At 36.7% G+C, this 17,429-nt stretch overlaps 1 protein-coding gene across 1 annotated transcript in view; it reads left to right on the top strand.

The window, feature by feature from the left end:
- nav3 (neuron navigator 3) overlaps nt 1–17,429 on the top strand; it is a 164,713-nt gene that overhangs the window by 135,847 nt on the left and 11,437 nt on the right. Inside the window, exons 20-32 of the mRNA XM_073867495.1 lie at nt 190–238; nt 1,469–1,489; nt 2,331–2,354; nt 3,828–3,851; nt 4,044–4,121; nt 5,634–5,717; nt 7,828–7,951; nt 8,146–8,267; nt 10,740–10,760; nt 13,359–13,382; nt 14,225–14,400; nt 15,894–16,047; nt 17,013–17,199. Of these exons, the coding sequence (XP_073723596.1) occupies nt 190–238; nt 1,469–1,489; nt 2,331–2,354; nt 3,828–3,851; nt 4,044–4,121; nt 5,634–5,717; nt 7,828–7,951; nt 8,146–8,267; nt 10,740–10,760; nt 13,359–13,382; nt 14,225–14,400; nt 15,894–16,047; nt 17,013–17,199 (1,088 nt within the window). The remainder of the gene's footprint in view (nt 1–189; nt 239–1,468; nt 1,490–2,330; nt 2,355–3,827; nt 3,852–4,043; nt 4,122–5,633; nt 5,718–7,827; nt 7,952–8,145; nt 8,268–10,739; nt 10,761–13,358; nt 13,383–14,224; nt 14,401–15,893; nt 16,048–17,012; nt 17,200–17,429) is intronic.

Raw genomic sequence — 17,429 nt, 5'->3', positions numbered from 1 at the left:
GATAATGTATACATTTGGAATCAGTATGCATCTCTGACGTACTAATGTACTAATATAACTCTTAGGTTGAAAGGTGTACCGCCCAGTGACAGCTAGGGACCATTTTTTAACCATTTATTTTGACAGCGTAGCATTCAGAGAAATATATGTATTATTATTATTTTGTTGATTCTCTCTTTTTACAGTTCATGGTTCCTCTCTCTCTCTGGTTTCAAGCACGTCATCTTTATACTCAGCGGTAAGTAACGCCATAGTCATTCTACTCAACAGAAAGCTCTGAAATAACATACTGTCATAGTGATGCAGTGCAAACACCCATCAGTGTCAAAAACAAACTTTTCTAAGATCTAAGATTGAGCATTTCGTCAAAAACATGACTTCAAATTATCATATTATTTTAAGTAATGTTACATATAACTAGGCCTGGAAAAAATCTAATCTAATGTTTCGGACAATAAAATAAAAATTAGGTGGATTTTAGGCCCTATCATTACTGACCCTTGACCCTTAAAGCAACAAATTAAACCTCCAGTAGTCACATTAAGTTTTAAAGGTGCTGTGTGTAGATTTAAGCAGCATCTAGTGGTGAGATTGCACATTGCAATCAATGGTTTAGTCCACTGCCATCGGCCGATATATCGGTGCACCTCTAGTCACAGGACAAACATTTCATTGTCTGGGACAATATAGTGACAAAACATGATCTGTAGAGCAGTTTGTCCATTTAGGGCTATTGTAGACACATGGCGGTGCAAAATAGTGACTTTTATGTAAGGGGATCTGTGGTGTATGTAGATAAAAACGGCAGTTCATTACTGTATGTAAGGTCTTTATACACCACTGAATAAAGTTATGTATACTATATTGCATTTCTGTCAAGAAATCCTCCTAAAATGTACATACTGCACCTTTAAACGATAGCAAATCTGGCTAGGGTTTAAATGCGAGAAATATGTTTCCAACAAATTAAAATGCCGAAAGGGCTCAAGACAGGATTATCTGTTTAAATCCATAAAGCTTGTTTTAGTTTAATTTGAGGATTTCTTCTTTGAACAATCCTCTAATAATGTAACTTATTCTTACAATTGAGTTATTCCTATATGTTCTATACAGTAAAGCTTAAAGGGATAGTTCACCCAAAAATGAAAATTACCCCATATTCGTATGCCTGAATCATTTGTTTTATATCACAAACAACTTACAGATAAATCCGAAACAGATAAACATTAACTGCTGCTTTGTGAATTTCAGTAACATCACAAATGCTGTTTCCATTTGCCTGAGCATGACAAACTAATAACCTGAATAGATGATATTTCTGAAAAGTGACAAGACTGATGCATTGTAGTACAATCACCATGCCAGCATAACACGAGCCTATAAATGGAGATGAATGAACCTAAGAGGCTAATGGTGGCTCAGCAATGTGACTTTGCCACTGTTTGAACACACATTTTCTTACTTTCAGGTGCTGGCCTTTTTAGACAAGGTAACAACTCATCATGCAGAAAGCGCGTTTGTATTGCCCGCCACACTATTTAATACATGCAAACCCTAACAACTTAATATTATTATGCTTCAGACCAGTTACTAACAAGGGTAACCTCAAATCTGATTCAACATTCTCTTCAGAAAAGCTATTTCCTAATCAGTATTTTTGTCTTGTTTAGAGTACAAATGTGTGAATACTGTAATTTTAAAGTGGAGCTTTGAGATATTAAAACTTAAAAATCTTTGTTGTAATATGACTTTAAGTGACATGCATGAAGCTTTATAATTTGGAGATGTTAGACCATAAAATGGTGCTAAATAGCACTAAAATCTCATAATCATAGGGGAACCATTTTTAGTGCTATATAGCATTTATATGGCACCTGTGAAGAACCATATTGTAAGTGGTGATATAGCAGCACTTATTGTTCTACACAGATGCTATAGGTGCTGTGTAGCGCTTGAAGTGGTTACCCTATGATTACAAGCCAGTGAAGCACTTTTGGTGCTATTTGGCACTATTTATAGAGTTTATGATATGAAGTTTTATTATCTTTCACAGTTTTACTTTTAAAGTACACAAGTCTTGTTCATACATTGTACTCAACAACAAGACAGAAATACGTGTGCCACTATGTGCATTGTGTTCTATGGCTTTTCTATGGCAAGTTAATTGACTGCAAAGGAGATGATATAATGCTGGGTGTGGAATGCTAGGTGTGGATTTTTGCTTTTTTGTATCTAATAGGTGACAGTTAAATGTATATGGATGCAAAAAAGCCTTTTGGGTATTGGTAATAAAGTACTGATGTCTTTAACTCTCTTGTTTTCTCTTACAGACGGAGGAAAAGGCTCATTCTGAGGTAAGAATAGTCTGTTTCCAACTTATATATTTTGGTACTATCAAATGTATAAAATCAATTCAAGGTCAAACAGTGATACACTTTTACAAAGTCCAATATCAGGTGGTTCATTGAATTTACATTTGGCAGACAACTGAGTGCATTTCATATATTTTCCTTGGGAATCAAACCCATGATCTTGATCAACTCAGCTACAGGAACATTAATCAAACCAAACTATATGTTTACAACAAACAATTTTTTGCCCAAATTAATAAATATATAAATGTTTTACCTAAATTAAGCCAAGAGTTTTTACAGGTGCTATAAATTTAACCCTATGTTGCATTCTTTTTATGAGACACTTTTATGTATCAATAACTGTAGTTCACTTTCACTTTTTGATACAAATAAACAGATTTAACACATAAATCCCTCCCTATAGTAGTTTAACTTTGATTTGGACTCTGGTTTATTTGATCACTGATTCTCCTTTATTTTCTATTTCCTTTGTGTTTTTTTGTCTGTAATATTATTTTTACATTGCCATTTTTGTTCAAGACTTTTCTATATGCACTCTCAGAAAAAGGTACAAGAAGATACAAAAGTTTTCACTGGGGCGGTACCTTTTGAAAAAGTACACATTTGTACCTAAAAGATGCTTATTGGTACCTCAAAGGTGCACATTGGTACCTTAGAGCAGTGGTTCTCAAACTGGGGGCCGCGAGATGGTGCCAGGAGTGCCCCAGTTTTATGACATTTTATAAAATACATTCATTTATCATGAATTCTGTGTAAATAAAAAAAAAAGTTAAAAATAATGTTAAGTTTTAGAACTGATTTTTGTCTTACATTTTCTTTGGGGGGGCTGTGAAGTAATGCATCATACACAAGGGGGGCCGCACGCTGAAAAAGTTTGAGAGCCACTGCCTAACTGTGCTTTCACACCGCCACTGGCGAGAGCGCCAATAAAAGCTCTGGCTGCCCTGCCAACGACACTATAGAAAAGGTGTAGTGGAGGTTTCCGCCTTCCAATTGGTTGCCTCCAAAGTTTCAGCCTTCCAATTGGTTGTCGCTGAACCGCGTCATAGCTCATTACCATAAGGTTAAGTTGATTTCAACTCTCCTTGATGCTCTCTCACATCATACATGACGCGCTGCGACGCTGCTTGCCAGAGCTCGCCGCTGGCTCTCATTAAAAATGAATGACTTCCGGCCACTTTGACGCTCTCGCCGGTGTCGGTGTGAAACCACAGTTACTAGTACCTCAAAGGTACATATCTGTACCAAAATGAAACATATTAGGACCAACTTTTGTACTATTTTTCTGAGATTGATGTCTCACCTAACAATAAACTTGTAATCTAACATCTACAGTAACGTTTCCCTGTAACTGCTCATAGCTAATGCATTCCTATGTTTCATGGTTCATATCTACACTTTTGTACAAACATGCAACATAGAGTTAATTGTACTTTTCTTTTCTCAATCAAGGGCCAAACAGTCCAAAATACGACGGTAACTTCTCATTTTACCTACACTCTCTTCTAGCATAATACAAGAAAAAGCACTTCAAAGTCTTACATGCCCGAGTGCTTGCCAAAGGCCATTGATTGATATCAAGGATCTTTTATCAATATTAAGCAAGGAAAATGCTTGTACGTTGTCAAACGAGAGGTTTGTAATAAGAAACCGCATCTGTTCCAACAGCAAATAAGAAAACTGCGACGAGAGCTGGACGCTTCCCAAGAAAAAGTAGCGACTCTGACCTCTCAGCTGGCGGCAAATGTGAGTTTACATTTATGCATTTCTCCAAAGCAACTTGCAGTGCAGTCAAGGTATACGTTTGTTATCAGTATGTGTGTTCTCTGGGATTCAAACCCATGATCTTTTTGGCTTTACCTGCTGAGTTACATGAACATTCAGTCTTACAGAGATGCTACATTTAAAACAAACATACACGTTTTATATGTAATATATGTATTATACTTTGTGCATCCAAATTTGAGTTGCATTTTTAGGAGATCAGCTGCCTCAAAGAGAAAGCTAGGACAAACTAGGTTGTGTTTCACAATGTCAGATTAGATTTCGGCTAGAAAGCACCGCAGGAAGTGAGCCGGGTTTGGACCGGGCAGATCTATTCTCATGATCCGTCTCGGGAGTGATGAGGGGAGGTGTGATGAACCCCTCGCTGTCTGATAGTTTAATGAGGACTGACAGAGCATGAGACAGCCTCCGTCTCCACGCCCAACCTTCACTGTGATTTGTGATTGTCAGAAGTTATGTTTGGGAGGGCATCTCTGAACTAAATCTATTTGAGTCATACGATAGCTTGGAAATGTTTGTACACAGACAAGATATTCTTCAAATATATTTAGATAACTCATGAGTCTCATAACAACTTGTAAACCTTTGTGAATCATTGGCCTCCAAAGCAAATTATAAATACTATAAACAAAATATATAGCACATAAACTACTCTGTACGATAATAAAATTGCACTTCTATAAAATGTCACTTAAACATACAGTGGATCACAATAATTAAGGCACTAAAGTCACATTTAAAAATGCATGAATGCCATTGCACTGAAAACCAAACCAAGTGGCATTTATTTTAAAGAAAGACCGCACAAGCCTACTTTCAAGCAGAACATTTCACAAAAAGCTGATCTATCTTTTTTATCAAGAACTGACCTATCTATTTAAATCATCTTTCCACCTTTAGGCAGATGATAAAGGTTAAACTATTAATGATATTTCTATTGATTAAAGAAACACTTTCTCTGTGACTTTCACATCCAAAGTCTTTTAGTCTAGCTGAGGTCAGTGTTGAAGACGTCTCCACAACCAAAGCCCGGGGGCTATATGTTTAGACATTGTGTCTCCTTTGAACTCTATCTCAGTAGCTTTAACCTGAAACATGCTTCAAAGCTCTCAGTAAATGTCGAATAGTTCACAGCTCTCTTCAGCTTGATGGTGAGACGGAGATCAGAGTTCTCTATGAGAAACTCTCCAGAGGCTCAGACTGGGAGGATATGAAGAAATGTGATACCATTTCTTCCTCATATGCCCAAAGCATGCCTTAAGTTTTTTATTCATGGTGAATAATAACCTTTACGGATCTGTACATCTACACTGAGGAGCCGACAGGGACGATTTGTTTTTACACCCACTGTATTTACAGTATTGGTTCAAACAGTTTGTGATAAATAAGTATGACCTATAATTCTGACTTGGTAGCACTGTGGATTTTGTTGGAGATCAGAAACTCATGTTAAACTCTGTGTTGGTTTGACAGGCGCACCTGGTGGCGGCATTTGAAAAGAGTCTGACGAATATGACCTGTCGTCTGCAGAGTCTAACCATGACAGCCGAGCAAAAGGTGAGAGAAAAATATGCACATAAATGTTTTTAAATAAGCTAATGGAGCTTTCATACCGTACATTTTATAAATATAAAAAGTATGTAAGTTGGCATTAAATATTTTTTACATTGTCTAGGCTGCTACACTAAGGAAAGTATAGGTGATCATGGTTGTCAATAAATATCGATACAGCTAACTTTCTTGATAATTTTCCATGATAGTGTATCGATATTTCAATCTCTAGTATCGATATTTAAAAAAAAAAAATCAATTCCTCTGTGTGCGTCAAACACCCTCCTCCCCTGTCGCTGTCCAGTTGTCTGTCATATATGGCAAATGTCTCAGAAGTTAGCGGGAGTGAAAAATGCCAGAATTTTTAAAAACGCCTGCAGCTTTCAAAGCCGACGCGTAAAAGCACTTTGGCCAAAAAAAGCAGCTCTATTTTTTACATTTTGGATAAAAAAAAGGAAAAAGCACCGCAACGTACCGCAATACGTGCCATATCGGATCGCATCGTATCGTGATATGTATCGTATCGTGAGGCCCTTGCCAATACCCAGCCCTAGTTGTCAAGCAAGATCTTTAGTGATGAATGACCTATTTTTTTTATTTTCTTAAAACGGCTATCATATAGCTTTAGAAGACTTGAAATATAGTACTAAAGTGTACATTTTTTATAAGTTGAATTAACTAAAAAATGTATGGCTAACAGGTAACTTACTTTTAAGTTGAAGCAACAAATCTTTTTTACAGTAGTCACATGGGCAACTTCTATGATGCTTGCTTTGGATTGTGCCAAACCTCTCTTGTTGTTCTGTTGAAATAAAGAAAAAAATATAAGGCTTTGAAATGATTGGACGATACAGTAAATGAAAAAGTTAATTTATAGTTTTGATCGAAGTTCAAACCCTTTAAAATGTTTTATTATTCTAACCTCCTGCCAATAAAACAAATTATTGTATAAATGTAACCTTTAGATTAAAATAAGAAACTGTTGCCTTAATTTGCACAAAGCACCCTCCAAGACCTAATGAGTTCTTGCATCCGGTAATCCCTTTCGAATAAACTATTTTATTACAAATAAATGTCTTGGTTAAGACAAACTTTCAATTAAAGCATAAACTCCTCCGCGTTTTTTGGGAGTAGGCCTACTAAACTTTAGACTCGACTGTGGAGGTGGAAGGGTGGGTGGATGTTCATCACATGCTTGGTTCCTCAGCTCAGCATGATGCTTATATCACCACATGTGCTTTTTTGGCAGGAAACATCTGATAGTTGAATAAGACAGCTGGTGAAATGAGAGTGGTTGCATTGTAGCATACAAAAAGAGTCTGTTGTCTCAGAAACAAAGCAACAAAGTACCATGTGGTTTAGTTCCGGTCTAATGATACTGAAGTAACACTAATTATATTCTTATTATGAGAAAGGATTTGAACAAACCCTTCATCATAAATATTCAACTTTTAACTCATAGTTTCTGCTAAAGACATACACCAGAAAACTTAATATTACTCTTGATGCTGTAACTTTGCTAAGCAAAATTCAAAGTTTTGCATAGCAGACAGACAGACATTGTAGTTTTTTTAAGACCGGGGGTTGCTTGGCTGTTGCAATGCTATTGCTAGGGTGTTGCTATGTGGTTGCTAGGGTACCCATGGTGGTTGCTAGGGAGTGAATTGGCATCCACCAGTAATTACAGTCACAAGCCACGAAAGAAAATGAGACCACCCACATGTCTCTTCTGATGCAGAGATATAGGTCTCGCTAAACGGTTGCTAGGGTTCTCTGTTTGGTTGCTCGGGAGAAAATTGTCATCCACCAATGATTATGCTTAGTGAAACAAGTCCACCCCAATGTCTTTACGAGGTTTAATATTTGCATAAATGCAAGCACCAGTACTAATAATTTAGCAAAGTTTAAAATGACAATCAGTTATAAAAGTTGGTAAGTTTACAGTTAATCATTTTATTACATTATGAGCTCAGGATTTTATTACATTTTTACACCATGAACATTTCATTACCATAACAATGACATACTTATTACATTATGTGCAGTTTTTACATTTTACAACACAGCAAGCTGCTACAGCATGTTATGATGTTCTGTCTGTGTATGTGTGTTGTAGGAGTCTGAGCTGGCGGAGTTGAGGGAAACCATTGAGGCCCTGAAAACTCAAAATACAGACGCACAGACCGCCATTCAAGTGGCGCTCAACGGCCCCGATCACCTTCATAGAGCTGCCACTTCTGGTGTGCAACATTTGCTAATCCCTAATGCTAATAACTCTCTCAACTTCACATTCATTTACACACATTCAATACCATCTCCCTAATTTGGAAAATAAGTGCATTGCTTTAATTCGTTCCAAAAATAAGCTGTCCCTTTCAGTGATTCACCCAAATATAAGCATTGTGCATTGAATGTATTTGTTTGTGTGCGGCAGATCTGAGGATCCGTCGACAGCACTCTTCAGACAGCATGTCCAGTCTTAACAGTGCAGCCAGCCACTCCAGCATGGGCAGTGCCAAAGACGCAGATGACAAGAAGAAGAAGAAGAAAAGCTGGGTGAGGCTTCAGCACACTCACACCATAAGGCTTGTGTACACTTAGAATGATGACTATAATGGAAGTGCTCTTTTAAAACCAGATTGGATGTGGCTGTTATGGAGAACAGCATTGTGCTCTTTTGAAATAGATCACATGTATTGTTTTAGATGTTTTTAAAAATCACCTAATATGAGAAATTCACTTTTGTATATTGTTGTGTGTCACCTGTGTGTGTGCACGACCACCCTATAATAATACAAATCTGCCCACTCCTTTTTTCTAATCCACATAATACCTCAACAGTCTCATGGGACAAGCTGTTGACGTTTTCTGAGCAAACTAATATCACTTTGCCCGGGCCCTGCCCACAACCATCCAAAGACCACAGTTAGCTCATATGTCTCATTAAAAACCATGCATGTTTTCGGTATAGATAACAGTAAACAGCACTTTTACCTGCACACCCAGAAATTCAATTTTTTTTTAATATGGTATAATAAATAATCTATAGCAAGGGTTTTCAAACTGCGGGTCGGTACCCACTTGTAGGATAAGGTAGGTCCAACCAATGACGAGCAATGACAATGATTTTGATATCATATACCATAAGGTATTTTGATATTGCAATAACACTTACATTTTATTAATAAAATGACAAGAACTACTCAATTTAAGAGGAAACTAACTATTTAAGTGGGTCGCCAAATTAAAAGTTAGGGTATTTTGGACCAGAAACTTCACAGGCACATTCTGGACACCTAACCTAAGACTAATATTACATCTTGAAAAATTTTCAAATTAGGTGACATTTAACTAAAGTGACTTGGATATAAAAGCAAAATAATAAAAGCAAAAATGATGAATCCATACACTCTCAGTAAGGAAGGTACATGAAAGTTCAAAAGTTGGTACCTTTTCAAAAAGTACACTTTCATATCTAAAAAAGTGCATATTGGTACCTCAAAGGTACACATTGATACCTTATATGTACCTTAGAGGTACATACTTTTTTAAAGTGACAACTTTTGTACCTTTCATTATTCTATACCAAATTTGCAGTGTAGTTTTAAGGATTAGTTGAATGCTTTTGGATGTTTCCTTGGCCATTATTTGAAGGTTTGTCGTTTCAGGTGGAGCACCCATTTTGAGCATTTTTATTATTTTTGCCTGGGATGTGCAAGCTTTTGTTTTTGTTGTTATTTAAAGATTACTATAGACTCTGCTGTTTGGTGATTGTTGAGAGTTTATTCATTGACAGAGGGACTAAAAATTGTATTTATTGTGTAGATGTTCTCTAACTTTTGCAACACAAATTTACCTTCTCAATTTACTTAGATTTACTTCAAACACCCAAGCACCATATCAGGGTTTAGAAACAGTTGGTTAATGGCACTGCCTCACAAAACTTAAAACCTGAACAGTCATGAGAAGAGTATAAAATGGTTATGAGAATCAAAATTACCCATATTTTTTCTACAAGAGACCTATTGACTAATGGCGCTTTTCCATTGCATAGTACACGACGGTTTGGGTCGGCTCAGCATACTTTTAGGGGCATTTCCACTGGGTGCAGTACATAGTACCCGAAACTCTTTTTGTACCACCTCGGTTGGGGTTCCAAACGACCCGAGCTTATACCAAAGCGTGACGTGAAAACACTGTAGATCACTGATTGGTCTGAGAAAATTATCACTACCAGCGTCATCGCTATAATGTAAAAGGTTAGCTTTACCTTCGTGCTAGCTTGCGCTGTGTCAAGTAAACATGTTGTCATCTGTGCTTTGCTGTAATTTCCTAAACTCCCTTTTAGCGATGAAAAACATCCACAGGTTGAGAATCAGGAACACCATACCAGTTTTTTTCTAGACTTGCAGTTTGTGGCGGCAAATTTGTGGCGCGCACGTCCGCATATATGGTTAAATGCAACTTAAATGTCAGCAGTGGAGCTCGTCGACTGACGCCACGGGTGTTTGTACAGAAACTGTCATGTGAGACAGAGGTAGTGATAAACGCAATGTGCAAACATCTATTTGTGGTGGTCTATTAAATTTTATGGCGGACTGAGAAATAAATAAATGTGCTCTCACTTGTATGATGTCACAGCAGCACAAATATAACGATACGCCAATAATCCCTCCCAATCCGAAGTGTTACTAAACTCGATGGAAAAGCTAACCAAGCCAAAGTGAGGTGAGCTGACCCGACCTTATTGTTGGTACACCCTCAACTGTGGGGTACTATACAGTGGAAAAGCGCCATAAAATTAGAAGTGGACTTTAGGGTAAAAAGTGCTATAAAATGTACCCTTGCTACTATCAAAGTAGTGATTCTTCCTCTAGTCATCATTCTAGTAGTGGCATCTTCTCTCATTCCGATAATCATTTACCAAGCCCCAAGTTTCTGTCATTTCACTCCCTTCCGGCTACCTCATCTGCTTTCACACCCCATCTCACACTTTCTCTGTCTCTCACTTCTGCACCACACCACCAGGGCAAGGACAGAAGACACAAGGTGAATATAAACATCCCCTTACTGCATGACTGTATAGAGGATCTACCCTGCTCGTACCATTTCTCCTCTAGTGGCATTTGGACAAACCCCTACACTTCCCTACCCTGTTTATCAGTCCTTACCCTTTAGCAAAACACTTAGTAACTACATACTTTGAGGAACGGTCTCATTAAAAGCTCAAGTTGTTCAAGTTTCCGTCATTACCGGTGATATATTTATGTTATTAGGACACAATCGTGCCTGTTTTACTTCAACTCATCCACTCCAGTTATTTTACATCTTTATTATCTGCTGATGCTACCGGGCTGTTGTTTATTGTCATTTAATGTGAATTAAGTGAAGAGCACTCAAGGTAAACAGTTGTGAGAAATTACATTGGCAGCAGTGTTTGTAGCAACGTTTCCTTGAGCTGCCCCAACTTTTGTAATGAGAGCAGAACTCAAGCCGAGCTCATAAATACAAATCACTTCTTTATTTATGTGGCTATTAATTATTCATCTGGATAATTTGAGGCGGTGTGGTCCGATGATCTCAAGCAGTCTGCAAGTGCTCGTACTGTATGCAAGGGATTGAGGAATACACAGCAGGGCTCAACAATAAGGATGACCTGCAGTTTCAGGGCAATGCTTTATGCCAAACATATTTTTTTTATGTATTATACATTTTTGTTGTGTATTATGCAATTTATGTCAGCAAAGTAACATCATCTTAGACACAGATTCGTTTTTTTATTTTAAATTAGGAAATTGATCTAACTGACATATAATAAGGCTTTGTATATACTTAAAAAAGTATATTTTGTAGGGATGCACCGATATGGAAATTTTGGCCGATACCGATAACCGATAACTCTTTATATTTGGGGGCCGATAACCAATATATATATATATATATATATATATATATATATATATATATATATATATATATATATATATATATATATATATATATATATATATATATATATATATATATATAGGCCGATAAATATTCATATTATTTTCACAATGAAAAACTCTCAGACCGCGAACATCTTGTCTTTGCGTTAGACTGGCATACTCTTCTTAAGCCCGCAACACGTGTCATCTTCGTGCTATATCCCAGAAATCACCAATAAAAACTCCACATGGCCAGCAATGAGCAAGTGAAGTGGTTCAACAAACCAAAATAATCCATCATTTATCGGCTTTCATTTATCGGCCAAATTTTGCTATCAGACCGTTAACCGATAATATTAAAAATAACCAGTTATCGCCCGATAATGATATGTCGGCCGATATATCGTGCATCCCTAATATTTTGGACCATATGCTTTCATTTTCCAGCCTGTTTTTTAATTTGTAAGTTTCATTGAGTTAGTTCAAGCTTTGCATAATAACCTGTTAATCCCATAGTTTGGCATGAGGTACTTTTTTAGCAAGTTTTACTATATTAAACTCACCATATATCTTTACCAATGTCAAAGGGTTTAGCAGCAGTGTTGGGGAAAATTACTTTTAAAAGTAATGCATTACAATATTAAGTTATTCCCAAAAAAGTAACTAATTGCGTTATGGAAAGTAATGCTTACATAACCTTTTAAGTTACTTTTGCGTTACTTTTTCTTGGCTGAGGCTTGATCTCTTTCAGGCCTTGCAGGTATTTTTTATGACTGAAAAGTTCTGCATTCAGAATTTGCAAATGTCGAGCTCTGCCCTTAAATCTCAGTTTCCGGCTCAAACTGTTCCCACACAGGCGCGTACTCATAGAGTGCATAATGTGACTACGTTTAGTTTCATTCAGTACATCATTTTTTAAAATCTAATTAATTAAACTAGAAAAGTAACTTGCATTACTTTTTTGAAAAAGTAACTCAAATATTAATGTGTACATTTAAAAAGTAATGCGCTACTTTACTCGTTAAAAAAAGTAATATTATTACGTAATGCACATTACTTATAATGCGTTACTCCCAACACTGTTTAGCAGTGATATCTGAATTCTGTTTGACTGAGAAAATGCTCTATCAACAATAATACATTTGGAAATCACAAAACGTACATATATAACTGCATTTCACATCATAAATCTAAACAGGCCCACGATGCTAAATTGTCCATGCCAAGCATTCACAATGTAACACCCATTGGCACGTTTCATGCTCATCCATTTTCTACTTTGCATTTCGTTTTTCAACTCTGCCAGACATAATACAAACATAGGAGATGACCATTTCTTTAAAGAAATTATTAAATATAAATGTTTTTTACTTATTCAAATGTTTACATTTTGTGTGTTCTGTTATAATATTGACAAACTGGGTACAAATATGAAGCAGAAAATACTTTATTGTTGAGTCCTGCAGTTTTATTGTTTCTTATCTATTGGGGATAAAAGGAGGAAATAATAAAGAAGAAAATGGCGTTCCAATCTAATGCTATTATGCCTGTTGAATGTTTCGGTTCAATGCCACCAAACACAGCGAAAGACTTCAAAAACCTCCACAATTGCTCAAAGTTAATCAAATAAACACTGAATAAATAATGCTGCCTAATGTTGACTGGTCCAGGGGTAAACTTCTCATCAATGGTAACAGTGAGTGTGTTTTGTCTTCAGGTGGCTGATTCCATCCCTGCCCAGGTCAGTGTTACCACATCCCGCATCAATGCGTCCGATTGCCTCTGATAACCCCCCTCATCCACTGCCCCCCAATACTAAGCGTTTCCATAGAAACGTGTGCATGTCACCAGCATCCCCAAATCCTTCTCACTGCCAGTATACTGTGTGTTTCTGCTGTTAACTAATGGCCAAATCTGCTTGAATAACAGTGAATTGGACGAGTTGCCGTAATTTTCCCTTTCAAAATTTGAAGTGACGGTCAACATTGTTATCTTTTTTTGCAAATCCAACCAGATTTTAATCTAATTTAAAATCAGTAACACTTTATAAAACCTCATAAAATTATCTCAGTGTACAATGAGGTACATTGATATGTAAACATACTGTATATGTTATATATATATATACAGTAACTACTTAAGTTATTGTACATTTCTTAGTAAACATTGGAAAAATATATATTTTTAAAGGTTGTAAAGGAATATTTGTATTTAAATACACTTACTTAACTTGTTTATATAAAAAAATAATAAAAGTTATCATTTCTGTTAACCACATTTGTGGCATCTTGTTGATAACCATGGACAATATTTTGTATTTGACCTAATACCTCAGTTAAATGTAAAAGAGGAACTCTCTTCAATACGATGAATGGCAGTTGTTATAAAGAGTTACTGAAATATCTATTTGAATAAAAAATATGAATAACAATTACACTCAATTATAAGATACATAATTTATACTTAATACATTTTCCAAAACAAGCTATTAATCTAAACTTCTTGCCTGACCTCTTAATGGTTTGAAATGAATAGTTTAAGCATTGTTTGCCTTATTGTTGGTTTTTTGTTTTTCTCTTACAGTTGCGAAGCTCCTTCAAGCAGGCCTTCAGTAAGAAAAAGACCAGCAAGTCCCAATCGTCCCATGATGAAACCGAGGAGATGACCGATTCCTCCCTCCCCTCCTCACCCAAACTACAACACACTGACAGACAGACCAGCACCACACAACCACTGCGATCATCACCGTCCACCACAGAGTAAGTGCACAAAACACATGCATAGTTGGAGGGACAACCCGCAAACATTGCCTGGGCCATTTTTTGCATATTTTTGGCTTTACTTGCAATATGTTATGTTTTATCTTTATAATCATATTTCATCCCATTCTTTAATCATATATATATATATTCTATCAATGTTCCTCCATCTCATGTGTGTCTTTAGAAAGTGTTTATGTGATAGCAAGTCCTCCCCCCTTTGGATGCCAAAGAAAAAGTCAAACGGTCATGTTGTCTACAAGCACAGATCTCGGTAAAAGGCACAGGGTGGCATGCTGGGAGGGGTTGAGAGTGTGCAGTGGTCTTCAAAGCTAGTATTAAAGTCCCCCTGTGGTGAAAATCAAGTTTTTATTGTTGTTTACATGTCTGTGTGGTGCATTGTTAAACCATCAGCTACATGTCTGGAACTGTTGATTGCAGCATCTATATACATATATATCTATGGTCTAAACTGGTGCAATTGAGTGGAGACATGGCCTAATTTGCATATTCATATCTATGGTCCAGGCTCTGCAATTGAGTAGAGTCAGGAACTAATTTACATAGATCTGCGCATGTCTGTAACTGTCAAATGCGGCATCTATATACATATATATCTATAGTCTGAGCTGGTGTGATTGATTTATAAAAACTTTATACAATCTGCGTATACTAGATGAAGCAAGGGGATAGAGTTACATTCAAGCTGTCTTAAGGCATGAACAAATTATTATTACAGGAAAAGCTATTTACATATGCTGTTTTGATGCTCAGGCATGAGTTTTACGGGGGGAAAAAATTTACTACACGGGGACTTTAAGATGATCTGCCCCTGGTTTGAGTTGAGTATTGCCTTTTATGACATTAGATATAGATATTTCAGCAAAATCGAACTTAGCTGAAGAGATATAAAACATCATAAAGCTTTCGAGGTTTTCACAGTTTGCCTGATTTAATTTAGTACATAGTGCTCTAACTGTAGTCATTTTGTGCCTGTGCTTGAATGACCAACATGAAGACTCCCCACTTCCTGTTTCGTTGTGATCACTAATGCCGCATTTCATTCAACTCGGAAAGTCTGAAATTGAAACTTCCTACTGGAAGACACAGTTATTGATTAAAATATTAACTAGTTAAATGGTATAAAATATTTTTAACAAGTTAATGCATCAGGTAGCATTGTTTATTCTTCACAGTTTGGGTATGAGGAGACTTCTTCATTGCAAATGAGTTAAGTAATGGAGAGTAATGAAAGTCAAATAATGGAATACTTTTAAACCAGAATTCAGAAACGTCAAGTCAGAAGATCCTACACCCGATGTTGAATGGAGTGCAGCATACAGTATATCCCAAATAAATAATAATACACAAAGCCCAGAGTGTGAACGTGTGCAACCCTAATTCTCCGAAAGAGTGCAGTGTTTTGTAGCTCTTTTGTTTGTGTAACAGTGTTGTGATCCCCCCTCACCCTTTATGGCGTGTGTCTGTGCAGAATTGTGTGAATGTACAGAGGCCGAAGCAGAGATTATCCTACAGCTAAAGAATGAGCTGAGAGAGAAGGAGCTAAAGCTCACAGATATTAGACTGGAGGCATTAAGCTCCGCCCACCACCTCGACCAGATACGAGAGGCCATGAACCGCATGCAGGTACACAAAACCCCCCACAACCACACAACCTTATCTTTTGTATTAAACAGAAGAAAGAAACTCATACAGATTTAGAACAACATTGGGGTGAGTAAATTAGGACATAATTTTTGGGGGGTGAACTATACCGGACTTTATCCATGTTTAGGTGCTATAATTGGGTCCCCATTGCTCCTATCAATCTGGAAAATGTGAAAAGATCAACCCAGTAACTTCATTTTGGTAAACCATTCTCTGCAAGCATGTGAAAAAATAGGTCATTGAAATTTGTCTCCCCTTTAATCTCAGAATCTCCACTATCCAACCACGGCACTGCTATTTAGTGCAGAGATCCGCTCATTTGCATTTAAAAGGACACACCCAAAAATTGCAAATTTTTGCTCTTACCTACAAAGTGCCAGTTTTTACATGTTATAATAAATAATCTATATGATATTTTGAGCTTAAAATTCAAATACGTACTCTGGGGACACCAAATATTTATTTTACATCTTAAAAAAGTCTTGTATGTAAAGGAGTGATCAATCGATTCTGAAAATCAGAAAACAGTTATTAAATGGCTACAACCTCTTTAAATGCCAAGATAAAACAACCCGAGTTTGTGTCTGAGCTTCTTTTCTAAGCACAGAGAGATGAAAGAAATCCTTAGACTAACTTCTTACAGTCATTAATGTGTTATAAACAGCTCTTAGACAAGAAAAGACCAGCACATAATCTTCTTAGCATGTTACTAATAAGTGATTGAGCTTATAGAATAGATTGAGGCTAATAGGAATAAGCTAACTTTGCAAAGGTTTGAAGTTTGTGGGAAATTAAAGTCTAAAATCAAAGTTTATTTCTCTGTTCTACTGTTGGCTTTAACAAATAGTGTGGGTTGAATTTTTTGGCACATACTATTACATGTGTATTCATTATATGTGCATAATTCTGTTGACTGTTTACATTACATGTTCTCTTATGTACAGAATGAGATTGAGCTGCTAAAGGCAGAGAATGACAGACTCAAATCAAGCGGCAACACAACGCCCGCTGCCACACCCGCTAAAACCGCCCGCCCCCCTTCGGAAACCTCAAGCACCTCCTCATCATCCTCACGGCAGTCTCTGGGTCTGTCATTCAACAACCTGAACATCAGCGACACCATTATATCAGGTCAGGCTTTATGATTTGAATGTTATTTAACTCTTTCCCTGCCAGCGGTTTTTTTTTTTAAGTTGCCAGCTAACATTTTTCACGATTTTCACAAAAGTTTAATGCCTTCCAGAATATGTTCTTAATTATTTAAACATACAATATATCAAGTGAAAGAACAGACCCTCTGCTTAAAAAAAAAAACGCTTCATCTTACTTGTTTTCTTTATATTGAGCAAACAGGTGAGATA

Source organism: Misgurnus anguillicaudatus, chromosome 1, assembly GCF_027580225.2.
Source record: "Misgurnus anguillicaudatus chromosome 1, ASM2758022v2, whole genome shotgun sequence".
NCBI lineage: Eukaryota > Metazoa > Chordata > Actinopteri > Cypriniformes > Cobitidae > Misgurnus > Misgurnus anguillicaudatus.
The sequence above is the reverse complement of the archived record's forward strand: the minus strand, read 5'-3'. Positions and strand labels throughout refer to the sequence as shown.